The sequence below is a fragment of the Anomalospiza imberbis genome, chromosome 3 (assembly GCF_031753505.1).
Source record: "Anomalospiza imberbis isolate Cuckoo-Finch-1a 21T00152 chromosome 3, ASM3175350v1, whole genome shotgun sequence".
Taxonomy (NCBI): domain Eukaryota; kingdom Metazoa; phylum Chordata; class Aves; order Passeriformes; family Viduidae; genus Anomalospiza; species Anomalospiza imberbis.
The window spans coordinates 66,523,348-66,550,931 of NC_089683.1; the positions used below are offsets into that span (position 1 = coordinate 66,523,348).

A 27,584-nucleotide genomic window follows, 5' to 3' on the forward strand; every position below is an offset into this window, starting at 1 on the left:
AGACATCAGGTAGAGTCACTGTTGATAGAAAGTAATGGCCTTGCATGGAAGAACCTGTTTCCTTCTTGGCACACGGCTTGGGAGTACTGAGAAGAATGGAGGGCATGGCTACTGAATGTGGGAAAAGTTGTTGGGGGAATAAATATCCACACACAAGCTAGAATGAACAGTTTGCAAAGGAAGAAAGCTTATCATAATAATCCCCTCAGTATTTCAATAACTATTCCGTCTTGCTTATCTGAATCCCAGTCAATGGCTGTCCTCCCACCTGGCTCAGTCTTCAGACTTGCAACGATGCTCTGGAAGTATTTACCTATTTTGCCACAAATCTGCCTGACAACAAGACACTGGGGGCTCATTGCACTGGTTCAATACTAGAGTATTGAACTACTATCTTCTTCAGAGTGCTCATAATGAAGGCAAAGAATTTACCATTCTCATATGTAAAGAGGAAAAAATAAATATTTGCAGTGGAAACAATTAAAAATCTGTTTCTCTCAGTCTGTTGTCTATGCTGATGGAGATTTACAGATTTACCAAGAGAAGTCAGGAAAGGAATCAGCAGATTTGTAGCACTTTCACTACAGCTTGCTCCTGCTTTATGTGTTGCAGTCACTGGCAGATGATGAGACAGCTTCTCAGTCACTCAGTGCCGTAGCAGTATAGTATCCATTCAACTTCCTGATAACTGAAAAGGCACAAAAGACTTCAAAAGAACAGAAGTAACAATAAAACGGATAGAGCCCAGAATTTGGGTAACAGGAAGCCTGCAAGTGGGGAACAAGTCAGCTTGATAGCCACGTGAAAATGGTATTCCAGGTCCATCATTTACTTACATAGATTACATGTGAGAAAGACTATCTCGTCCTATGTGCAAGACCATCAGGCCTCGTTAAGGAGACTTCTGCCTGTGATCATCAGGGCCTCTCTCCAGGAGTTTGCCAGCAAATGTCACTGTTTGACATGACCTCTTCATGGCTGGTTTCTCTTACTCTTTTGGACAGAAGGACCCTTCCATTACTTCACATTTTGCACCATTATTTTACAGGTTTTAAATAAAAATCAGTATTTATTTTTCTGGATTTTCCAACTTATATTTATGGTTGTCTAATAATAGTTTTGCATGCACACATCCGAGATATATTTTACAACAGTACCTGTATTTCTCCAGCTACATTGTTTGAGTGTAACTCCTATATGCTGAGAACGTTTCACAAGTTCAAGTCTGCATCACTCAGCTAAATTTGTGGTCAGGAGACAAGAGTGTGTCATAGTGCCCGGCAGGAAGCAAAGCCACAGGCAGGCTTAATACCATCACATAATCTTTGCTTTTTGTTCATGGGTGCTCCCATACAGCTGATGGCATACAATGGGCAAAAACTAGGCATGCATTTGTAGACTGTAAACTCATATATAACTTTCAATTAATATTAATTCAATCAATAATTGTGTATTAATTATACACAATTAATTGTGTATATGCTTTGTTGTCCAGTGTTTTACTTGACCATAGAAGCATTTTTCCAAAATATCCCCAGCCTTCCATTCCTGCTTTGGTCTCCACTGTACGTTACTATCACTAAAAGCAGTATTTTGGGACATTTCCCTCAAAATCCACTGTTAGATAAAAACATACAGTCACCTGTGCTGCTTCAGCAGAACACTCTGCCTGTGATCATGGTATTCATGTACAATGTGGATTTATTTTGACCTTGACTTCTGGGAAACACTACGTGGAGCAGAGGAAGTGCTTTGTGCATCCCCCACCAGATCAAGGAAGCACATAGATAACACAGTGTGCAAACCTGCTCAGTCATAGTCTCCAAGCAGCTCTGCATCCTCATAGGCACAGGGAAATTGTCCATGTGTCGTACATCCCACTTTTTCAGCCATTCACACCATCCCTTCAGCTATGAATCTGACTTCTAATGTAACTGCAGAGTAAGTTAAATGCATCCCTCTGCTTCGGGCAAGAATGTGCCTCCTGTAGCTTTCCCTGGTCTAACTGGCTGAACCTGCTGCTGGTCCCTTTCTCACCACTGGCTGACAAGTAGAAACATGAAAAATCTCTCATCCACTTCAGAGACGAAAAAGCTCAGAAGAATAGGAAAGTGACTATGAAAGAAAGAAATCATTAAAAAAAAAAAAGAAGTAAAAAGTGAAAGGCCTAAACTGAGGTTAGAAGAAAAAAAAAAACACTAATGGGAAAAGGAAATAAAAATACAGGAGAAAAAAAAAAAAACAAAGAAAAAGAAGGCAAAAAGAAAAGTTGTTAAAGAATTACAAGAATTACAAGAATTGCAGCTGGTATGATGAAAATAGAAGGGAGATAATGCAAAATGGTGTGTAGAGGAAGTGGAGGAGAGACTAACATGGGAAAGATTAGAAGAAGCAGTCTTGAAGAGAGATACAAAAGCCATTACGGATCAGAAAAAAGGAAGATAAAGTGTTGTCTTACAAGGTAAACTATTTCACTAGTTCATTGTGTAATGATCATGAAGTTATTACAATTTCTGTAGCATTTCCAGTGGCCAGCCAGTTCCTTAAATCCAGCTGCTGTTGGAAGCCAGTGTTCTGACATGTGGGTAAATATAATTTAGCAAAGGAATCCAGTGGCTGGGCAGCAACTGGTTGCAACAAGCAGCAACAGTAAAAAAAAAAAAAAAAAATTCAGACCTAACTACAGCCTTTAGGATGAGAGGGTACCAAAAGCCTGTTTTGTAAGATACACATTTCTCTTCCTCATTCCTCAGACCTCCAGTGCAAAGAAAGGAAAAAAAAAAAAACCTACCAAAACCAAAGAGCTTTTATTTTGCATTTGAAATATGAAAAACACATCTTATTTAAAGGCAACCAACCAGATAACTAGGTAATATGGCCAAAACTAACCCTTTCCTGGTCTCCTAGTGCAGGCAACTGAAGGTAAAATATAATGTTTTTATCCCAATTATTGTACCATAATGTCAATAGCTCTTGTTCAATAGAGTGTTTTTGCTGTATTCAAGTGACCAAGGGAAGTCAGTTAAAAAATAGAATTATATGTAAAAGACCAAGTGACACAGAAATTAAGCTCACAATATGAAGATTAGGTGGATGTTGATTATATTTTATTCTATAACCTCATGCATGATTGATTGCACTGCCCCAGAGATACTGGACTATAAATGACTGAATTTTTCCAATTTTTCACACAGGTATCAGCCAGCTTGAGGAAAATTAATATTAATGAAACTAAGGCAAATTATTAATTCAGGCAAGATCTACTGCTATATGTTTGGCATTATGTAATGTAATTAGTACTCATTAAACTATTAATCATGGCAAATTATCAGTCACATTTTGCCCTTGCTTTTTATACTGACTCCTCTGTGATGACTTTTATTGACTTCTTTGGTTTTAATATTGGCTCTAATCACTCCAAATCAGTATGTGAGGAAAAAAATTAAGTTACAGGCTTCTTTTTTTGTTGATATAAAACTGAAGTATCCTCAAGTACTTGTATTCAGTTTTCTACTAGTAGTACAGTTAGTAATAGCTCACTTAGTTGGTACGGTATGATAACTCTATCTCATCCAGAACCAGAATATCTGTCTTGCCTTTCTTGTTAAAAAAAAAAAAAAAACAAAAAAACAAAAAAAAAACCAAAAAAACCAAAAGTAGACGGAATTGAGGAAGTAATAGGAGGAATTTATTTCTACGGTGTCAATGAATTTTTATGACATGTAAAACAAAAAGGGTAGTAGGCAGGCCTACAAATGGTAGCAAATACCTACAATTTTGCTCCGATCTGTGCAAGGGAAAACAATTTATCTAATGTTAGGAGAGGTCTGCAGTCAACATGCAAGCATTCCACACCCTGGTATATAATTACAGAATATGCCTAGTAATCAATTAATACAACTCTCCCAGAAGGTAGGAAAGTAATGTAATTACTGTCTCACAAGTGAGGAATAAAGGCTCAAAGACTCCATCTAAGCCTGTGGAACAAGGTTTCTGCATCCATCCTAAACCCCAGCCACCCTTACAGGAGCATGTGACAATCCATTTCCAACCCACTTTGGTTTTTGCAAGACAAAGGGAAACTTTGGCACCTACCTGGGGAGAAATTTCAGTGTATGCAAGCAAAATTCCCTCTCTGAATGGACGACTGTGATGAAACAGACCTCAGTCTAGATAGAGCTAGAGAGGCTTACCAGAACCCATAGTGGGTAAAGTACCTGTACCTGAAATAATATTGTCTCACATCTGACTTCAACCGCCTGAATAAAGACAGTGTTACTTCCTTGTCTCATCTCTTGACAGGAAACAAGGCTGCCCTGTGCCTCCCTCCATCAAGAAAAAAAAAAAAATAGTTTCTAAGTTATAGTCTTCCCCCAGTTTATATTCTGGTATCATTACTGCTAGGCAAGTAAATACTAATTACAGCAATTGTCATGGAGTTAATATAGCATGACAAATCAACAAATTTACCAAACCAAAATCCCCAAACACAATTTTTCTCCAAGAATGCTGCCTTTTCTTGCCTTATTTTACAAAACAGCTCTTCTTTTCACCTACTCCCATCTACATTGCATGTACCATCTCTGTGTAACATGGAAATACACATTCTCCAAAAGCCACCTGAGGATATCTGGATCATTTTACTGAAGCCACTAATTTAAAAGCATTGTAAAGAAATTAGTATGTGCAAAAAACTGTTATAATATCAGGAGCAATTGAGGATTGTTTGATGGACGTTACCATATTTTTAAGCGCTACTTTCTTTCCCACTGGGGGCATCCCTTCACTGCTAGTCAGATCCTCCCTTGGGTTATCAGCCTCTGTACACACAGGCTGTCCAGACAACCAGGTAACATTTCCCATTTGGGGCGGTTGCCATTGCTCTCCGGCACAAAATAGTTTTGTTTAGGTATTTACACGATAAACGAACATTACAGCATGGAGACACTACCACACAACTTCATCCTCTTGTTACTGGCACAGACATCTGGGGTGGTGTGTTTAATTTGGAGAGTATGTTAGCAAAGATTTTTTTTTTTCCCCAGCACCTGTAATCAGCACACATGGTCCTGAGATGAGGAAACTTGTTTTTTGTTGATTTCTAACATCGTGCCTGTTTCAGAGAGGCTGTGAATGCCCCATCCCTGGGCCTGGCTGTGAACAATCTGGTCTAGTGGAAGGTGTCCCTGTCCATGTCAGGGGAGTTGGGACTAGATGATCTGTAAGGTTCCTTCCAACTCAAACCATTCCACGATTCTATGACTACCTAGAATAATTTTTAAAACAACCAGAAAAAAGAATAAAAGTATTTTATTCGATCAATTTTGCTACAGGAGGAAACCAAATTTGGCTGTAGGTGTTCGATGGCAATCCTGCAGATAAGGAGGTGATTTCTTCCCTGCTCACCCGAGCCTTTTCCGCAGAGCAGCCACCGCTGCGCCACTGCTGTCGCCTGGGCGCGGGTCTATTTGCCCCAGACGACCTGAGCACAGCCCGGCCCGCACTGCCGGCCCGCACTGCTCGCCCCGCCGGGCTCAGCGCGGCCCGGCCCGCACGCAGCCCTAGGCCGCACTGCAGGGCCTGCCAGAGCGGGGAGGTGGCCGGGGCGCAGCACCCTGCACCTACAGCTCCCCAGGCTGGCTCCTGGGAATGGACACTGGGAGCGAGCACGGGCCACCGGCACCCTCCCATCGCCACGCATCCTGGTAAGGCCCTCTGTCCCACGGATCTCTCGTTGCCGGACGGTGGGGAGAGAACCCGGGCGCTTTCAGAGACTTCACTAGGGGAAAACTTCGCTACCGCCACCACCACTGGAAGCGAAGTACCAAGGAATGGTACCGACAGAGAGCTGACACTTTCCCAACCCGAGCCCTCTTCTGAAGCTCAGTCCCTGCTACCGCCACCCCGCGCTGCCCCGCCGCCGCTCCCAGCCCGGCCCGGCCCGCCCGACGCAGCAACAGGGGAACTCCCTCGCTCCCTCCCTCCCTCCTGCTCTGGCCCTTTCCCGTTCCCACTTTTCCACCCGGTGTCCCGGAGCAGCGGGGCGGGCCGGTTCCTCTCCCCGCCCCTCCCACCGCCCTCCCCCAGGCCGCTATAAGCCCGCGGAGTTTCCGCGTCCTGTGACTGCAGTCAGGTGGTGGCTGAGGTTCCCGCTCCCTCCCGCCCTCTGTCCCGCTTGGTCTTCCCCCGCCCGGCGAGGGCCGGCCCTGCGGGGAGCCGGCTGGGGAAAGTTGGAGGAAAGTTGCTGGCTGGGAAAGTTTAGAAGCGGGAGAGCCGCGGCCCCGGCAGCCCGGCCTCTCCGCTGCACTCCAGGGGAGGGATGGCCGGCGGGGAAGGAGCGGGCAGCGGCGTGCCGGAGTGCCGGGAGCACCTCTTCAAGGTGCTGGTGATCGGGGAGCTGGGCGTGGGCAAAACCAGCATTATCAAGCGCTACGTGCACCAGCTCTTCTCCCAGCACTACCGGGCCACCATCGGCGTGGATTTCGCGCTCAAAGTCATCAATTGGGACAGCAAGACCCTGGTGCGGCTGCAGCTCTGGGATATCGCAGGTACGGGACGGGACGGGCGGGCTGCTCCGGGCAGGTGCGCCCGGACGGCGCTGGGAACTCGGCTGTCGGCGGCCCGGCACACGGCCTCTGCGGAGGAAAGCGTCTCTTGGCTGGGAAATCTCTCTTCTTGTTTTTCATCTTACCCCTGTTATAAGCAACCTGTCATTCTTGCCCTTGAGGTGTAAGTAGAGGGAGGTCTCGATGTGAGAGTGAAGTTTTTCACTTTTTACAGGCTTTGCCCTCTCCCGTTAGCAGACTCTGTGGGGCTCTTGGCTTGTCTCAGAGTTTTACAGCAGTCCTCGAGCAGCTGCTTTACTCTCTCTGCTGGATCCAGGGCTCCCCGAGTGTTCCTGCTCATACTGCTCCTCCTGACCTGCTTGTCTGAGTGGTGGTGGCCTTAGTTATGGCTGCTGCTGAAATTAATTCAGGTTTATGGCTCTGTAATGCATCTAATGTGCCATGCCTTACAGGTTAAAGGTAACTCAAACAGCTAAAATTGTCCTCAAAGGAAGAATGGTTAAACTTTGCATGCTTGGAGTCACCTGGTTAATTTAAGAGTAGTTTTCATCCCTGCTGCATTGAGTGAGGGAATGGAACTTTTCTGTTATGCTTAGTTTTATATTCAAATCACAAATGTGTGTATTAGAAACATACTTTGAGCACATGGAAGCAGAAAAGTCCTGTCTACTTGCCCAAACCATGCATTATTCTTTTCCTATATATGATTCAAAGCTGTTCTTCAGCATCTCTTGTTTCGAAGACTCTAGCTGTATACCTACATTGGTTAACTTTTCTTATGCTGTGGTGTCAAATGCCACAGAACAATCTCTGTTTTGCCATGGTCTCATGAGAAGTCTGTCCCTCAGCTCTGTAATCACCTTGGTTGGTATTGCATTTCTAGTTTTGTGTACAACCCAGGTGTTAGCCTGCAACTCTCCTCATCCCTGTCTACCACCCTCAGGCTATGTCCTTGGATATGAAAAAGCAGACTTTATTTCGAATGCTAGTGTTTAGACTTAGGCTACTGGAAGACACAAGGGGGAAAACCCAGTAGTTTCTGTTTCCATGAACTTTATGCTTATCAGTGGAAGCTCAAAAATAAGGAAGTGTGACATGAGGCTGCTGTAACCCTGTGACAGACCAGCTGTACCTCAGCTTCTGGTCTTCTTGCTCTAAAACTCTTCAAATATGATTCCTCAAACTGAAAAGCCTTCTTAGTGCCATACGCTGAAATGCACCATGGATCTTTCTGTTGCTGGCCCGTAGGGCAAATGAAAATATCTTCTAATTGCTATTTCAAAGAACAAGTAAGATGTTGGCAAGCTTTCTCTTCTGATCTGTTCCTTTTGTGAATCAGTTTTAACTTTCTGTGACTCAATTAACAGTATCAGCACAAACTACTGCAATCCTCTGAGTATATTTAGCCAGCCTGGGTTTCCAAAGATTGAAGAGGGGAGGCTATTGGCATCCTGGGGTTTGGCAGGCTGCCATCCTTGTGTTTGACTTCTCAGCCCTTCATTGCTCAGACTTGGGCAGGCTGTGTGCTTTGCCAAAGCAATCTGTTTCAATAGGATAGGCGGAAACTTAGCTGTAACTTGTCACAAAGTTTGGACAGAACCTATTTACAGCTTGAGAAGTTCTATCGATACATCCATGCATTAATGTAATGATCCAGAAGACAGTTTTTTTCATTCTTGATTATTGCCCTTGGAGTATCTTTGACACTGCTAGCTGAAGACTAAATTAAGAGCTGCTGATAAATCCCTGGAAGCTTGTGGTAAAATGGTTGAAGAATTCAATTGATTAAAGAATTAATTTTTCCTGTCACTGAAATAAACCCCTGACTAGTCTTTTCCTAGCAGAAATTAAAAAGGAAGACACAACTGTTCTGCAGTTTGCACTCCAAACTTAGTCTAATCTGCTAGTTTGCTAGTTTAGGGTATTCTGTTTCCAAATCAGAATACCAAAAGTTTAGGGTATTCTGTTTCTAGGGATCTTGCCCAATGGAAAAAAAAGACCAAGAAGAGAAGTAATCTTGATGATCTTTGATTGGGTTGTGCTTAGCCAGTGTGACAGAAACAATTTGGGCTCCTGTAACACTTGACATCTGAGAGTTAATTAGTAAAATAAAGAGTATTTTAGTATCTGTAAGGGTATTTGATGGTCCTAAAGCTGCTGAAATCCTCAACCTGGGAGTGTGTTCTGCAGCTGTTTATGTGTACAATCAGGAATATTTTTAAATACCTGAGGATGTTAACAGATTTATATTGAAATTATTAGTTAAAGAACCACGTTGAAGATGGCTTCTATAATCATAGACAATATTCTCTAAAGTGCTTTATTGAAGTGTAGCAGTGTCTGAGCATGTGATAGTCATTCCTTTTTAACTCATCAGCCCAGCTGTCTTCTGGCTTTCAACAGCTCGTAGATAATTTTGCTTGCTGGTGTGTGCAGACAAACGGCTTTAGATCTCTTGAAGAGATCTGAATCTTATGGTAAGTAATGTTACATGTGACTTCCCTGCAAGTAATATAGTGCTGGCATTCTGAATTTATTTTGATGCATTTAAAAAGGCTGTTGAATTAAATTCTAACCCTTAAGCATAGAAAGGGATGTTATTTTCACTAGATCAAAGCTTGTACGTAACAGTCCATCATAAGAAGCTTTCTTTAAAGAGCTGGGTGATGCAAACTAAGGTTTTGTACCTAAGTCAGTGACAAGGACTGACCCTGTAGTTCGTGCATCAGCTAAAGATCATAATGCAGATACTATGCTGGCTTCTGATGTGATTGTAGGAAAAGTGATGAATGTTGTGCTGTTTCTTGCAATGCAGTAGGTTACTGGATGACTTCAAAGTCTTGTGCTAGCTGAGGTTGTTTTGGTTTTGGGTTTTTTTTTTGTGATTAGATAATTCTGTCAAATAGAGCATGACCGTGCTACACTGCTTATGCTTTTTATTTTTTCTGCTGAAAGTAGCCTTCTTGTGAGGTACAAAGTGATGCACATTCTTGCAGCAGCAGCAAAGGGGAAGGGATGTAAAATAATGAAGAGGGAGGAAGGTTACTGTTGTGCCTAGACATTTGTATTTCAGAGATAGTCAGGTGTTTTAGTTTTTAGACACCAATTGTAACTTCTTAAATAAAGGTGATGAAAAAGCTTGAGAGTAAGACTGATCAGTCACTGTCAAATCACCTTGGTTACAGCATACAGAAAGAAGGTGAACAGATTATCTGTGTTCATGCAGGAACTTTAGCTGCCCTTAGGCATTATTCTTGTGTTTTTTTTTTTTTTTGGTTGGTTGGCTTTTGTGTTATGTTGCTTTTTTTTATTTTGATGCATGAAGTAATGAAAAGTTATCTTTCTGGATAAATTCAGAAAGTGTTAAAACATTGATCAAAGGGCATAAATGATTGGTAAAATAAATAGGATGTAGGAATGAGTCATTGTGGTAAAGAGATGCAAAACAAAGAAATCTTAATTATATGGAAGTGTTTTTATAGTCTATTTGAAAACAGTAGAGATTCCTACTTGACAAGCATGCTGTTTTGATGAGCACTGCACTGACCACAGCGTGCTCAGGCGGTGTGTGTAGCATATTGATGAAGCTGTCAGGTGATACTGAGGAATACTTAAAGGATTTTCAGTATCACAGAAATTTCTAGTAAATCTAGTAAACCCAGCAACTGTGATAGTTGCTTGCTTTTGTGCTCATGTTGACTATCACTGTCACATCAGCCTGTATGAAGTGCAGTTTGCTGGAGGGCAGGAGTGGTAAAGATCATAAATGTTGGCTTGAGTTGGGCTTCTCATGAAGAATGTCACTAATGGAAACTGGTAGATGAATTTGGTTTTAAAGCTTTTTTTGAGGAATTCTGGATTAACTTTGGTGTTAAAAGCGTTCTTCTTTTATTAGAATTTCTTTGCATAAATATTTATTAAAACTGAAGTAATGCTCTAACTGGCAGAGTATGGCTATGAAGTTGGCCAAACAGAAGAGGAATCATTGTACTTTGGTACTGTAAACATGCTCTACAGGCTTTCAAGAGCTGAATGATAAGCAACATGTAGCATGTAAATTTGTTACTAAAATCTTGCATGTCTCCTTGAAAGGAACTGAACTGTAACTTCTTATACAGATATGCAAGTCCCCAAGAGGATGGAGAAATCAGATGAAGTATTTTGGTTGCATACTAAATTAAGGAACAGCTGGAATAACTCCTTTTTTTTTTTATGAAGACAAGCGAGTGTTAAGATATGTGAGTTGATGTTAAGAGCAAATTAACTTTCTAAGTAACTTTTAGGCTTATCTCTCCAAGTAACTTTTAGGCTTATCTATAGGAAGCCATGAGAAATGGGACAGAGCACAAGAAACCATGGGTATGGTTGACTATCAAAGGCATTAAGGGCAGTTATAGTATGTGAGATAGTTTATGTCCATATGAAAACTCCAGTTCCGAGCAGATCTGTATTCCAGTTTGTCTGCACTTGTGCTGCTGGCATGTCATAGAGGCTGCCAAGTTGCTTCTGTGTACTGGGGCATTAACTTGTCTTGAATTAAGGACTGATTTTATTTTTCTAAATAAATCTAAAGCGTTAAGTGATGTTAATACATCCCTGAAGGTCTATAGGAAAACAACCAGAAAACTTCTGTTCCTTATCCCTACCTGTGCCAGAGGCATGTATGCTTCAGTTGCTTTGCAGAGAAGTCTTTCTGAAGTAATGGAGAATTTGGAGGCAGCAGTCTCTAAAAGTAGTTAAGGTATTCTTGTAACAACTTGTCCTTAGCCACAATGCATGTTGAAGGGATTAAAATGGCATCTCTTGCAAAGAAACCATGAAAAAATTGCTTAGCTGTGTGCCTGGTACAAGTGAGCATAAGGTGGAGGCAAGATGGTCCAGGCATAACCTGCCCTCAGATGGGGGGTTTTTTTCTCACCACTATAAATATTCTTAATGAGTGAAGGATGTGCACATAAATAACTGCATCAGAAATGGATGCAGAACTTGGAGCTCAGAGTTTTTTTCAGAAACTTGTAAGTTTTCTGAGGTTGTTTCCTGGTTTGTATGGTGATGGAGGTTCCAGGAGCAGCCTTCAGGTGGAGATAAGGAGTGCTGTCATTTTGCTTACAGCTGAGGCAGGTCAGAAAGCTCCCAGTCAAGGCTGGGAAATCTTCTTTGTGATTATGTCTGCAGACTTATGAAGATATGAAAGACTTAATTTCTGACTGCTTCCTGCTCATACATGTTTAAATATGAATCTCATGAGAGAAAATTTACTTAAGGATTGTGTGCTGGAAACATGCAAGACTAGCAGATAAAGTTTGGGGACAGGAAGTAGAAGGCCTGCTCACATAGGTTTTGAACAGAGAGGCAAGAAACAGAATTGAAGGTGCACTTTGTTTCCTTCTGGAAACCATGCATCTGTGGGAAATCTTGTGTGGGTGTCCTTTCTTATGACTTTGCTGGAATAGCTAGATTGGGGTTTTGAGCTTTCACTTCAGAATGACTTGCTGTGCTTGGAGTTATACAGCTAAATATCCAAATAAGTGCTGAATGTGTTAAACTTGGGGTTTTAGTATTTTTCCAGCTTTCAGACATATCTGAATACAAACAAATTCTGGATGTTTTCTTTTTTGGGAATCCAGTTTAAATACACTTGTAATGAAATGCTATTAAGGTATGAGGTATGAATGTCAGTCTAATGAAGGAATTTCCACATCTTATCAGTGGGGTACCAAAGCATTCATAGTGGCAAAGGTTCATTTGCTTAGTGCTATGTTATGTAGCCACTCAAAGTACTGTGTATGTTATCTTGGACTAAGCCTATCACCATTGTGCTGATTGAATTCCATAAGCATATGGGAAATGCTGCTGTCTTGATGTTGGTGTTGTGAGGTACTCTAGTATGGTAATTTTGATTATGCAAGGCAGGACTGGTCAGTTAAATGGGAGAGTTGAGACAGATGTTCTTTGAATGTCTTGGAAATGAGCTTAGCATTTCCTCATAAGGTGTTTCAAGGTGTTGTGTGTTTGAGGGGTTAAAGATGTGATCCTAAAAGACCACCTGATCTAGTACAGGCTTAAAATAAAGTTCAGTATATTTATCTTACAGGTACTTTTAATTTCTGTCAACAATGGAAATGCACTTTGTGCTTGAGCATCTGTTCAGTATGGAATAGATGGTACTTCAGCCTTATTTTCAAACAGATGCCACACAGCTGTTGCTCAGCAGTTTTGTGCTTCCTACAAGATCACAATAAAAACTCTTTCCTAGTACTCTAATACAGAGAATAAGGGATGGCTGAATGGGTATATGTCAAATAGTCAGGGGAAATATACCTTAAAGGCAAACAATACCTAAATTCTTATGTGCAGTACAGTAGACAGGAGGAAAAATAGTTCAACACAAAATAGAGCTCAACTAATTTTGGATTGGTTTATAAAACAGGAATGCTTTGCAGAAATAATAATCTTACATGGGTCACCTTTCTGAAGGCAAGTATTAAATTCCTGCCCTTCATATAATACTGACTCAAGTAGTCAGAAATTAAGCTGGTTTGACAAGTCAAGCACATTGCCCTTCAGAGACAAACTGGTGCAGACAATATTGAATATACATTTTTCTCTTAATGTGGCATTCACATGAATGTAAATCTAGCTTTATCAACTCTCCTTGCATCTTCAGAAGTTGCCGCTTCAGAGTCTTGGTGCTTAACCTTATTTACATCTCCACTTTGCCTCTTACCAGTTTGGTTTCCTTTAGGTACACATTAGGACAGGGTGTTACCAAACTACATATCCACAAGTACAATTTGAGTTGGCAAGTGCTATAAAGGTGTAATTCTCAGTTTATGACATAAAGCACAGAAAATAATCTTAGCAGACTGGTTCCAGAAAAGGTATTAGCATGCTGTAAAAATAAGATTCTTCCTCTCAGTGGTGAGTGAGACCACTGGATTCAGTCTCACAGCTGTCAGACCTACCCTCCATGAATTCCAGTGGTAACTACTGCTTTGCTTTTGTAGTCTGCTGTAAATGGTTCCCTCCAAATACTTGCTTCAGAGGTTCAGAAGTGTGATACTCCATGTTAGAAAGACATGATTTGCAGGAAGGGAATGTCTATTTATATTTTTGCATGGAAATATAGGAATACTTCTTGTGAAATTCCTGCAGATGCTAAAGCTAGCATGACCAGCAGTAAGCAGTGACTACAAAGCACAGCGTGCTTCTTGAGCTACTGTGGGACAATGTTCAATATTCAAAGATCTCTTCTGGCTATGGAGACACAAAAAGAGGATAAATTGACTGTGATCATGCTTGGAGAAATGGAGAGCTTTATAGAGCTTGCTAGAAATAAATGTCTTAACTGTCTAGAGAAGGCTGGCAAACTCTCAGTAGCAGTGGCTTCTACATTAGCAGGTAATGAAAACAAATATTACTTATTGTATGGATTTTAGCAGCTTTTCAAATAATAGGTTGAGAGGTAATCTCTGAATGTTACTGCAAACAGTTTATGGGAACTTGTTCTTTAAATGCTCCCAGGCGATGAGTGCTGGGGTAGAACAAAGTGGCAGCAATTTGATACAAAATTCCAATCACACACAATGTGCCATGACACATTGAGCATTTTAGAGATTAACATTTTTTCAGTCTCGTGATAAAGTTGTTCTGGAGACAAACTGACTTTAGAATTGTTCTCCTGTGTGCTGTGAAATGCTGTAATGCCATGCAGCATCACTGTGAAGTACACGGTGCAGCTCTGGCTGCAGGGCAGAGCACACCAAAGGATATGGATCAGAGGGTGGCAGGCATGAAATAGCTTAACTCTGGCAGATTACTTGTTTGGGTAAGTCTTGTTAAAGCAAGGTAGGAAGTACCAATTCATCCTGTTGCTGGCAGGACTAATTGAACTATGTCAACTCCTTTGAATACTAATGCAGGGGAATTGTTCTATACATGCTGCATTCGACAGCTAATTAGAAATTATTTAGCTTGGTTGCACTCTGATTTTCTGCGGATTGAAATCTAGTGCTTAAACAGGGACTTTGTCTCTCACTTGCTGTTTAGCAAAGATGCAAAAAAATAGGTGGATTCTTATACAAACACGACTGTCATACTGCTGCATAAAATACACACAATGTTGGACAAAACCCATTGAACTCTAAGTGCAAGGTGTTGCCTCTCAACCTCTTAAAGACAGAACAGTAAGCTATTGAAGTCAGTTTGGACAACTAAGTAATTAGATTACAGGCAGCAATGAAAAGCTTGTCTTGCTGTAAAATTCCCAGTGAGGGCTGTGCAATTATTTGAGTGAAAATTTTTTGTCTTTGTGGAAGAGAATAGTATGCCTTTTCTATTAAGTTGATAGAAGTGATCCTAGCTCCTGGTGGAAATATGGTGTGTAGCTTCCAGAACTTGCTATCTCTGTGCTCTTGCTGTTTCAGGGGTAGTGAACAGGACTGTCCTATATTTAAGTGTAATGATGGCAAACAGTGAATGGAAGGACTAGTCATTGATTTTGAAGTTTCATGTAGTTGAAAAATTGTTAGGTTAGAACTGGCTGTGTTTCTATTATAGACATAAAGAGGGGATGAAAGGTTGTCTCAGAATAAAGTGTGAGTCAGTTGAACAGGGATTAACTGTCTTTTGCCCTGAAGACCGTTCTGAAGCATTTGGGAAAGGGTTAGTGTTGGGAAGAGGCCCATCCAGTGGTCAGTTAACTTACCCATGCGACCCTTAGTAAGAAAGGGCAATAGCAGTTATAATTGTCTGAGGCTGCTTTTGTTTGTTAGAAACTCTAAGTACTGTAGTCAGTGAAGCTATTTCTAGTCTCATACAGGAAGATAAAATATTCTAGTAATTCTCACTTCCTAGCCTGTCTGTGTTTGTCACCAGAACCACAAATACCACTTTTTCACAGTGGTGGAAAGTAAATGTCAGTCTGGATGTTTTTTAACATTTAGAGGTTTCTAACATCTGCTAGAGCTACTAATGTCATAGAATCACAGAATGGCTTGGGCTGTAAGGAACCTTAAAGGTCATCCAGTTCCAACTCTGCTGCCATGGGACTAGACCATAGGTTGTTCAGAGCCCCATCCAAACTGGCCTTTGAACATTTCCAGGGATGGGGCATCCACAGCTTCTCTAGGCAACCTGTTCTGGTGCCTCACCACCATCATAGTGAAGAATTTCTTCCTAATGTCTTATCTAAACCTACTCTTAGTTTAAAATGATTTCCCTTTGTCCTGTCAGTACATGCTCTTGTAAATAGTCCCTCTCTGTCTTTCTTGTAGGGCTCCCTTTAGGTACTGGAAGGCCTCAGGTGACCCTGAAGCCTTTTCTTCAGGCTGAACAATCCCAACTCTCTCAGCCTGTCTTCACAGGAGACGTGCTTCAGCTCTCTGATAATCTTCATGGCCTGCCTCTGGACTTGCTCCAGGAGGTCCATGTCCTTACACTGGGGATCCCAGAGCTGGATAGCATGCTCCAGTTGGAGTCTCACAAAGGCAGAACAGAGGGGCAGAATCAACCTCCCTCGCCTTGCTGACCACGCTGCTTTGGATGTAGCTCAGGATACTAGTGATTTTTCTGGGCTGCAGGTGCACATTCCTGGGTCATGTCCAGCCTGTCATCTACCAGCACCCATTAATCCTTCTTGGCCCAGGTGCTCTCAGTCCATTCATTCTCTAGCCTGTGTTGGGACCCCAACCCAGTTGCAGCACCTTGCACTTGGTCTTTCTAAACCTCATGAGATTCCCATGGGCCCACTTCTCAAGTTTGTCCAGGTCCCTCTGGATGGCATCCCATCCTTCAGATATGCCAGCTGCACCACTCAGCTTGATGTCATCTGCCAATCATAGTTCAACACCTCCGTGGTTTTAACATGTGGCAACTTTACACTTATAGCTTAAATGAGTAAGACTGGGGAGTGGGGAGCCATCTGGTATTAACAGTCTGGTAGTCTGTCTACTCTCAATCTATGGCTACTATCTGTGGGGAAAAAGCAGGTAGACACACTTGAATGTGAGCTGTAATATTGATAATGGCTTGGTTAACCTATTTCTTGCAGAATAACAGATCCAATCTAATTAGGTAAGACAGTTCTGGGACAAGATGTGCTGCTTTGGGGAGATGGGGGATAGCTGTCAGCAGTGGTAACTTGCCAGTAACATGTTTATATATCTCTCTAAAAAGGAACTTCAGTCAACTCACAACTGACCCTGGTAATGCTAAAATGTACATTACATATTTGGAGAACTGGGAGATTCATCCTCAGGGCAGTTCTGGATATGTGCCAAACATTCCTCTGGCATCCAAAGTGTGGTCTTTTCCTGCATGTGTCTCTTGAAGGGCCTAGGTCAGTTTTGAAAGTGACAGTAGTTCTGACTCAATTAGAGGATTGAACTATGTTCCCAGCCATTTTGCATGGGGATTTAGCTTAAATCTATCACACTGAATGACAGTAACTTTACTGAGAATTGGAATTGTAAATATGGAATTGTCACTCAGGTGTTCCTGAAAAAAAAAAAAAAAAAAGCTTTCACTTATTGTTCAGTTGGTCTTTTTTACCATCTACATTGAATAAAAGCACAAATGTCTCATGGTCCTGGAAATGGATTCAATCAATTTAGTTGTGGAGTTTGGCACTGAAGTTTAAATGCTGGAACTGTGCCTGTATGCTGGTCAATAAAGTCCGAGTAGTTGATAGCAAGAACCTAAGAGCCCTAGTGTTGGCAGTCTGACTGTCCTTCTTGAATTCTGGTATGAGTGACTATTAGTGGTCATGATAAGTAGTTGATCTGAGAATACTTCTCACAGTGCAAGGAGATTTTTTTAAAGTATTTCCAGACTAAAAAAATGGTTTATTACAATTAGTCACTAAAGCTCACTAAGCATTATATGATGCCTGTGATCACTGCAGTGTATAGTAACTTTATACAAAAGCAGAATGAATGAAATGCACTAGCAGGAAGCTACTTCTATGCATTTTGAGCTAAATGAATTTGGTTCACTAGGTCTGTTGGTCATCTTGTTTAGTACTGCAGTTATTTTTGGATTGTTTTTTGGGTTGGTTTTATAGGTTAAACTTTTCCTGTGTGACTTACTCCTTCTTTCTGTTGAAATTTAACTGCCTTTTCAACTATTTGAATTCTCATCTTCAGTGTTCTGAAGGACAAAGTTGATGAGAGATCCTTGACTCTATTCATAAACTGAGGGCTTTTTGATATTTTTCATACTTCTAGCAACTCTATTATTTGGTCCAGGAAAAAACTGCCTAGTTTCATTGCCATGGTCTTCTAGTTAATAACAAACAGCTTGGGAGCAAAACTCTTCAGATAGTTGTAAACTGACTTTTGGGTGACTGCAGTCTAGACTATATAGCTATAGTTTAAGGTTTTTAACGTAGAACTGCCAAACTTGTTAAAATTATATTGAGCTCTGGGTACCCATTAAGCTCATTAAGATGGCTTGAACTTACATTGCTTTAATGGAAGAAACTACTTGTTCATTTTTGCGATTGTCAGACATTTATAACCCTTGGTCATCTATCTCTTCCTCATTAATGACACAGCTTCTGGAGGACTCCAGAACTGGTTATCTCATCTGAAAGAGAAAAACTTGGAAGATCTTTATCCAGTTCCAGTTATCTGTCAGTGTTCCTGATGAGATATTAAGGTTTTAAATGCAACTAACACAATTCTCTTTTGAGTTGTGTGGCTTCAAATAAGGTAAAGCTTGGATTTTTACAAGGTAGGGGAACTCTTGCTATACTGTTGGTATTGGCAGGGGTAAACCAACATTTACCTTCGTAGCAAAAAATAATAGCTGGTGAAACTTATTCTAGATGGGCCCTTTTACTCTCTTTGAGTAAGTGCTTGTTAGTTGATAATAAACTACCTATTAACTCATGAATATAACAAGTAGTCTGGGGGAAGGAAGCTTGACAAACTCATTGTGACTATCCTGCAGTCATTTGTACATTTAAATTGTTTTTCTAGTCCCAATTCCCATCATGTAGGAGGAGTTACAAGTTGAAATAATACGAGTATAGGGTATCTTTTTTGCTCAATATACACAAGAACTGCTACAATGGTAAATCACACTGCTGTAATAAACAGGACACTGGTGTTTCTCCCTTACACTGGGAAAGGCTACTCTAGAAACTCTTTAAAATATATTTCAAGGCAAGGTTACAATGGTAACTTATATTTTGCAGTAAAGTAAGGGACAAATATAAAGCTTCTAATGTTAAATCTTAAATTATAGCCTATAATTTATTTAATGTAGTTTTTAACTTGCAGCTCCACCTCCATTACAATATAAACTGCGGAGTGAGAATAGCTCCCAAGTTCTAATGCAGTTTTAAACTCAACTCTGCTTTATTCCTGTGGTGCTGCTGTAGGGAAGTGGATTAGTTCCTGATGCATGTCATTGTGCAAATTAAGGTTGTTGCAATTACTGGAAAATATGGTGACAATAGGTGCTGAGTCATTTTGATATGAAAACTGTGGTTAGAGAATGCAGAACTTTGCATTACATTAAGTCACTTCCATACCTCCAAATTAAACTTCTGATCCCTGTGACTGTTCTGTATCTTAGCTCCTCATTTACCCTTCAACTACTAAAGAAACAAACTGTACTTAAGTGGTACCATCAGATTTATGCATAGTTGCTGGACCTACCAGAATGATTAATCTTGTGATGTCCTTTCTATACTGCCGCACTAAGCAATTAATTATCTTCCTGGTCTTTCCTTTCTAAGATTGCACACACTGGGGGTTTTAAGTCTAGTTTAATCTGATCACTTTTAGCCTTTTTCTTCTCTGGGGATATGATCCACTTTTTGTACTGCTCAACACTATTGTCATATATGGAGAAATGACTATAGTAAATGTCTTGCTGGACAGAGGATGGGGCATGACAAATCTCTGAACTGTGCATGGCAGAAGTTGAGACATTTAGTTTTAAGCATAAAGAGAAATTTATTCAGCCTTGAATTTGGAGGCTTAGTATATTCTAGTTTGATTTTTCTTTATGAGGGTTTGTGGGTTTGATTTGTTTGTTTGTTCTTTGGGTTATTTTTTTTTTTTTTTTTTTGCAAGCAGAAAAGCGCTTGCAAAAACTGTCTGAAATTCCTGTTAAATTTTCAAAAGGTTGTCTAGAATGCTCTGCATCCTAGACAAGAAAGTCAGCATTTGCTTTGTCAGTAATGATGGTAAAGCAAGTCCACTCAGTTTAAACTGAATTCTTTTCCTGCCTCATGCTGTAAACCTTTTACCAAACAAAACTCTTACCTCCTGGGTAGGCCATGTTTTATTGCTTCTGTCTTTGTATGAAATACAGTATATCCATCTTCATTAGGCTCCAGACAGAATGAAAGAGCAGTTGTTAGGTAGTATTCAGGTCAGGTTTACTGTTAGTGGATGTGAATTCTAGAGGTGAAAACAGCTCTGTAAGAATCTGGTTTGGGTTACTCTAGAGAAGGGAAGCACTCATTTTGGGCGGTATTTGACATATTAAAAGGCATTAATCTCTAAGAATCCAATGCTGTTGAGCATGTGTGTGTTTAAGGGTAAGAGATAGCAAATCTTCCTAATATAAAGCTTTAATCTAGTAAGTAAAAATAGAAGCTTTCATGCTGATAGGCACATCAGTTTTCTACTTTCACCCAAATTAAAACTGTGGAAGAATATGTATTGATGTTTTTCTAAATCTAAAACTCATACTACAAGAGATAAGAGTTGCTAGAAATAAGAGTTAAATGATTGTTGTGGACAGCCAAAGTCCATGGTTTATACTGTGGCTGCTATAGAATACCAAGCAACATACAGTTCCATGCTGACTTCCATTCCTAGGAGGACTGCTGTCTTCTTACACTGTGAGCAGCCACTGTACAGGGCTGACTTTGGCTGACTCCTCAGGTTTGGTTCTGAGCTGTGCTTTATAACTTTTTCTTTGGAAGCTATATAGAACATGGTACTAATTTCACCTTTTTGTACACCTTAAATGTGCTGTTGTGCATGTTTCAGGAATGGTTATTGCTATAAGAGGCTTGTATGGCCACCTTGTCAACTGTTTTTGTCTTTACAGCTTATTTGGATGGGAGAGCAATAGGCAAGAAGGGATTCAGTAAATGATAATGTCCTTCACTGTGCATAGTGATTGCAGCCTTGTTTATGTACAGCATGCACAGCTATCTGAGAAATGGTAACTGCCTGATGACCTTTTCTGCAATTCCTAAATAACTTTGTTTTCATATGTAGTGATCACGCTCTGTCTACTCCTTCTGGTAGCAATCTAGCAACCCTTCCTGCAACTAATCAATACAACTTAATTTTCTTAGGTAAATGTTCATCAAGTGTTTTGAAAAACAGCCTTAAGTAAAGCCTGGAAGCCTCCCAGCTCTCCAGCCACTGAATAATGAGGACTTCTGGGACCATTTCCCTTGCTGCTTCAGATTTGTGTTCAGTCTCATGTGAATAACAGCAAGTGGTGTCCAGTTCTGGACCACTTCAGGGCTGAATTGAACTCTTTCTGTAGGAGACTGAGGTTGATACAGGGCATTGTAGACCTTGAGATTACATTGTTTTGTGGGGCTGTGCTTGGTGTGAAGGGATATCTCCCTGTATTGGATACTGGAGTCAGTGCTTTAGCATAGTCCAAGGTGTTCCCATGTAGCAGGAATTGGTGGTGAAACTGACAGCTAAACAAATGGGGAAGCTGAGAAGGAGCTCCTCAAAACTTGTGTGGTGCCCTATGCAGTGACTGGCTTAGTGTAACTAAATTTGACTCTGTAGAACTCCATTAAAAAACTTAACCAAAACTCCCAAACCCAAAAATCCCTACGTTCTAAGGGTAAAGCTTCTTTAAATGTGACATTACTGACATGCAGAAGTAGCAAAAGCCTTCTGATCTAACTCTTCCGTAATGGTATTTGATTAGTGGAAACAGTGGTCAGTGGTATGGTTTGTTGTAAGGCTATTCTAAAAATCTCTTTTAGGCATAAAAGTCCAGCCTAGGGAGACAATGTGAATTACTTCTGTACTCTGTTTAGGAGAATTGTATTAGCAGTGTGGCTTTTCCAGAGGCATACTCACAGAGATGCAGGCTTGGTGCCTGACTTGTTGCATGGCCTTAGAGTCCGTGGCATAAATGCTGCTTCTGAACTTGAGTTTTGAGTATGAAGATAAGAGCTTTCTTCTTGGATCCTGCTTGTTCTTATGCAACATGATAAGCCAGTTGTGGAAAAAAAAAGTAATGTGTAATCTCCATTATGAATAATATGCTGGGTAGTGATGCTGTTTTCTGCAGCATCATAGTTTAAAATGAATGGACAGAAATAAAGTCAGCTTCTCTATATTTTTTGGATCTTTAATGTGGCTGCTGCTGTTTTCAGGCCATTCCAGTAGCTGCTTAGGCAACCTTTTCTGAAACTGTAGTGAATGAGCTAATCATACTGTGAATTACTGGTATTAAAATGAGGCAAGTGAACTGGAAAAGCACACTGCTGAACAGGATCTCTTGTCAACTTCATTTATTGGATGTTGGTCTCTTTTTGTGAGAAGGTGATAACACACCCAATTCTCCTTGTATTTATTTGTCCTTGCTTATTAAAGGTGGACTTCAATGTTTTTAAACAGAGGACAACTAGGTTTACAAACACAGCTCTTTCTTTATCTGCTCTTAAACCTCATATGCATGAAAAGCTCAAGTGATGATACACTGTAAAACTAAATCAGCGTTCAGGGACTGCTTTTCCCAGTGAAGACTTCCAAACAAAGCAGGAAGCTATTTTAGTAGCCCAGGCTTTCCAAACAATGTGCAAGGACTTGATACTGCTAGAGACACTCAAATGTAAACACACCATAATAGTCTGACCTTTCAAACAGAAGAAAAAGTGAACTGGCACACTCTAATTCTATATTTCAAGTATTTGGCTAAAGTAGTTGTACTTAATAAGAAAAGACTTTGAGTTTTCTCTGTTTATGGGCAATTGATTTTTTTTTTCCTAGGTTTTTGTTGTGAATAATTGTACTCTGACTGTTCTTGTTTTAAATCCTGGGATTGCTGTAGAATTCTGTAGTTGAAAATTAATCCAGAGTAAATCTTAGACTTGAAAAAATTAAGTCAAAGTTGACAGATTTAGCCTGAACTGTTAAGCTAGCAGCTTCTTTTGAACCTGTCCCTAAGGAAAAATCTACAATATGAGTGACTTCTTCAGAAGATGCTTTGAAGGCTGTTAGCCTTGAAGCTTGCAAAACCCCTTGTTGCTCACCATTCAGCAAAAGGCTGAGTTTAAGTCTTTAGCTGAAGCAATTAGATTAAGATACAAGCCTTAATATTCTTTGAAATAATGATTTGTGTATAGCTGTGCTGGTAGTGTTTTTAGGCATTACTTCTCAAAGAAATCTACTCAACAAATAAGTTGACTATATCAGTATATAAGTTGAGTTCTTTTTAAGAAAAATTCCAAGTGGTAGTTGAAACTGCAAACTACTTTAAGCATCTGACTTGTCATGTAAATAGTATACATAATAGCTGTTACAATGAACTTGGATAGAGGAGGCAATGTTTTATGCTCTAGGTGGCTAGACCCAACTGCCAAACTTCTATGGGTTAAGCTGGTACACTAATCCATTTACACTGAATACAGTTCATGCTTCAATATAAATATGTGCTGTGACTGTCCTCTCTTTCAGGCCAGGAGCGCTTTGGAAATATGACCAGAGTATACTACAAAGAGGCAGTTGGTGCTTTTGTGGTCTTTGATGTCACAAGAGGTTCCACTTTTGAGGCTGTTTCAAAATGGAAGCATGATTTGGACAGTAAAGTACTACTTCCCAATGGCAGCCCCATCCCTGCTGTTCTCCTTGCAAACAAGTGTGACCAGAAGAAAGATGGCAGCCAGAATCCCTCTCAAATGGACCAGTTCTGCAGAGAAGGTGGCTTTGTTGGATGGTTTGAAACATCTGCCAAGGTGAGCTTCATAGAAAAATATTTTTAGTCTCTTGAATATTGGCATAACAAGGGTGAATACAATCATGTAGGAAATAGATTTATCAAGTATAGGAAGTGGTAGTCAAATTCAGAAAAATTTGAAGTGATGTGCAGGCTACTTCATTCCTGAAGAAGATGAGGCATATTTGGTTTAGATTAAAAATTATCTCAAATTCAGAGCAGATGGAAGCTATCTGGAAACCTTGATTATCAGAGTTTGATAAAGCTTTTTCATCTTTCATGCATGAGGATCAGTCATTCTTTAGATGTTAATACTACTAAATGCTGATCAAGCTCCCCCAAAAATACAGGTAATCTTTAGGTACAGGTTTTTAAGTTGCATTTTCTGTTTGTCACTGTTTTGTGTAGGAAACAGCAAGATTTCAAGTGAAGAAGTTATTTTCTTACTCATTACTACCTACCCACAGTGTTGCTAAAGCACTTTTCTTTTTTATCAGGCAATGTCAAGAGTGAACTGGAGAAAAATTCTGTATAGTAATTTAAGAAAGACAGCTGCTTTGTTCAGTTAACTTTGAGAAATTTCATGTATTGTATAGTTTTAGTCTACATACATTTTATCATTGCGCAGATTAAACTGGCAGCAGCTTAGTTGGAAGTGAAACCCAATATTTCCTTAAAGCCCAACTGATTCTTGAAGAACTCCTCTAGATGAGGACAGTGTGGCTGACAGACCAGATTACTGGTTTGGCTGATTAATCCTTTATAAAGTAAGATAAGCCTCAACATCCAACTTTTCCCTTGTCTTGCCTACTTCCTTCAGCTGCTGCTGCTGAAGTGTTACACAATTATGTTTAGGCAATTCTTAAAAAGCAAAGAGTCTCTAAGAAGACTATAAGAAGCAAAGTAACAAGTTGCTCTTTGTTTACTTTAAGAGAAGGATACCCAGGTAAAGGAATTGGTTAAATTAGCTAACAGTTTGTTTACATTTGAAAAGTTATTTTTAAACTCACCCATCTGTTACTAAAAACTATTTTTAAGGCTCTTTATACTCAAAAAGAATACCAAGATTCTGCTTTGGTAAAAGTCTTCCCTGAACCTTTACCTGCCTGTAATACTGTTATGTATAAACTCCATTATGGCTTAAAAATAAATGCCAGTAACATTGAAAAAAATCTAATGGGAAATTCTAGCAACAACTTGCATTTTAGGTGGTATTTAAGATGGGACAATGTAAAACAATGTTCTTGCTGCAGAGAAAAATCTGGGCAATAAGTTCTAGCTTAGGTATCAATTGACTTGTTTAGAACTCTGAAGAATTGTAGTTGAAATAGCAAAAATTTAGGACAACTGTTATTTTCTAAGCATACCAAAACAGTTTATGGCTTTAAGTCCTGCCCACTTGGATATCCTATTAATCTGCTTATGCCTTTCTATTGGAACTGATAATTGGATCTTCAGTCATCAGTAATATACTGGGCTGATACTTCCTTTGGAAGCAAAGATGAACAATTCCAAACATGGCAGCCCTGTGCTACGAGATGGCCTAGCCAAGTCAAACCTGTGGCCAGAGACTCCTTGGCACTAGGCCCGCTTGGACGCTCAGAAACTGGGATATTCCAGCAAAGTACATCTCTAAGTGTCCTGCACACATACATTCTTCAGGGTGTATGGGAAGGGACTTCTCAAAGTATGCACAAGAATATGTAGAGTAGCTAGATGAGGCACTTGGAAGTAGTTGTGATTTTGAGGATCATGGAGAAAATACTCTTCCTTAAAATAAGTGCATCCAAATTCCATCAGAAACAGAAAAAGGCTCCAAAAGGTAGGATGATACTGCAGATGATGTAATTGCCTAGGATCTTTCCTGATGCAGAAACGCACTTAGGCATTTGTCAGTCTTCCAAATGCAGGTAACATTCATTCCCCTGACTGCCTACTAGGTTAGAATCAGATTTCAACTTGTAATATGCATGAATAATTTTGTCTTCAACCTTTCTGCTAACTTTTTCAGGAAAAAGTGGGAGCAATGACTTCTTGCATCTAAACTGTTTGTGTTCTGATGATGAGACTGAAGAATTATTTTCTTTTTGGATAGCTTTAGGAAAGTATGACTGTTAAATGGAATGTGTGACTGTTTCTAAAAGACCACTGACTTCCTTCCTTTCAACATTTTTAGGACAACATCAACATAGACGAAGCTGCTCGATTCTTGGTGGAAAACATCCTTGCCAATTACAAAACCTTTCCTAATGAAGAGAATGATGTGGGGAAACCAAAACTGGACCTAGACCCATTGAAAGCAGAGAGTAAATCACAGTGCTGCTAATGCTACCACTGTTCAGTAGATGTGATGGGATGAGCAGCAGGACTTTGCTTTAAATCCAAATGCTGCTATGGTGCTGCGTTGTGACAATCCATATGGGGTGTTTGGTACTATCTGAATTGGTGACTCATTTGGGTGTTTACATATTCTTGTTTAGCATGAAACTGAGTATCTTGTGAGTTATCATTCCACTTGCTTGAGTGTCTGCATCTAAGTCTGATTAGTGTCTTCTTACTTGAGAACATAAGGTAGTGTTCACACTCCTAAAAGGAACAAAGACAACATCAGTGTCTAGTTTGCTTCTAGGACATTATGCTACATTCCAAATAGGACTCACTTTTAGGTGAATAGACTCTTGTACCTTTTAAAGTAAACTTTTCCTTTGTCACCATTTATGTCCCACTTGAGCCTTCTCACCAGCACAATTGTCCCTATTTATTATCCCCACCATGAGGATCTGTCTCTTTGCTAGTTTTCCTGGATCAGGACATCCCAGGAATCTTGAAGAGGCCAATGAAAGATGGGAGGTATCTTTCCTAGTGTGATCACTAAGAATGAGTGGAATAGATGTCTTTTACCACTGAGTAAAAGCAAGATGGTTGTTACTGTGTTTAACAAGGGAAAGACATGGTTATGGAGATACTAATAAAAATGCATCTCCAGAAATTTAAGGCTGACTATTTTCAGCTAATACTTTACATATGAAACACATTAATGAATACAGTTGTACGGCTGGCACATAGTTATGGTAACCTCACCCCTATGCACATCCAGAAATAAACATCTAGTAACTTTTTCATGCACTAACACTGAAAACTTTATCAAGAGTACAAAAAGTAAGTATTTTACTGTCTTGTGATGATGAACTTGCTTCTTTTTTCTTCTGCCTAGAGATGGTTTTGAATACCATGAGCAAGGAGAGAGGTCTTGAGGGAAATAGCTTAATTGGTTCATGCTAGTCTGTCAACCTTTCTGCCCCAAGCTCTGTCTTTGTCAGTTTTAGAACTCTTCTGACTGCTTTGAACTAATGAACTGGCTTACCAATTTGTATCTGTATACTGAGATACTTATGTTTCTTTGTTATAACACTCACGTATTTTTGGCAGCAAATGAAGTTCAAAAGGATTAGAGATATTTCATGGTTCTTGAATTTGTTCTGGAACTCTGGTTCTGATTGGCTCAAAGGCTTTGAAGCTCCTCTTCTTTTAGGGTTTCTTCTGTTCTGGTACCTCACTGCTATTGACTTCAGAAGTCTTACCTTGCTGGGTTTGATGGTACTGATGTTTAGGTAAACATCAGAATTAGGTATATGCAGGTTTTGATGTACTTTAATCTGTATTGAGATTTCTTAGGCTGTCTTTTTTTCTAAAGAGTAACATACTTTTTAAGAGTTAAATAAATATATTTGGGCATCTTTTGTGTGTTGGTGTATGCTTTTAAGAACGTGAATACTCACATATGTTCCACCCTATACTCAAATGCTTTTGCTGACATTTGAAAACAACTTTATCTCCTAGTATGTGCTATGTTAAAGAATTATTTAAAATTACCACAGTAAGGCTTGGCCTAAACTAAAACTGGCTTTATTAAGCTTAGGATCCTAAGATAGTTCAGATGAAAGGGATCTTAGGATGTCTTCTAAGTCAGTGTCTTTCTCCAAGCAAGGTCATAGCACAGTGCTTAGGTGTTCATGTGGTCTGGTCTTGACCTCAAACTATGGTGACTGTATGGCCCTGGGAAAGGGTCATTGTTTC

The 27,584-nt window shown here is 40.0% G+C and overlaps 1 protein-coding gene across 1 annotated transcript; it reads left to right on the forward strand.

Moving 5' to 3' along the window:
* The first annotated feature begins 6,136 nt into the window (after positions 1–6,136).
* Positions 6,137–27,242, forward strand: RAB32 (RAB32, member RAS oncogene family). Its single transcript, XM_068184888.1, has 3 exons — positions 6,137–6,548; positions 23,249–23,526; positions 25,684–27,242. The coding sequence occupies exons 1-3, from the start codon at positions 6,320–6,322 to the stop codon at positions 25,831–25,833; spliced, it is 657 nt and encodes a 218-aa protein (XP_068040989.1). The 5' UTR covers positions 6,137–6,319; the 3' UTR covers positions 25,834–27,242.
* The last annotated feature ends 342 nt before the right edge of the window (positions 27,243–27,584 follow it).

Bases quoted from the DNA above. Each gene is read 5' to 3' on its own strand.
- RAB32 (XM_068184888.1), top strand. From the start codon at position 6,320: ATGGCCGGCGGGGAAGGAGCGGGCAGCGGCGTGCCGGAGTGCCGGGAG. The intron at 6,549-23,248 runs GTACGGGACGGG...CCTCTCTTTCAG, and splicing joins GCAGCTCTGGGATATCGCAG to GCCAGGAGCGCTTTGGAAAT. The intron at 23,527-25,683 runs GTGAGCTTCATA...CAACATTTTTAG, and splicing joins GGTTTGAAACATCTGCCAAG to GACAACATCAACATAGACGA.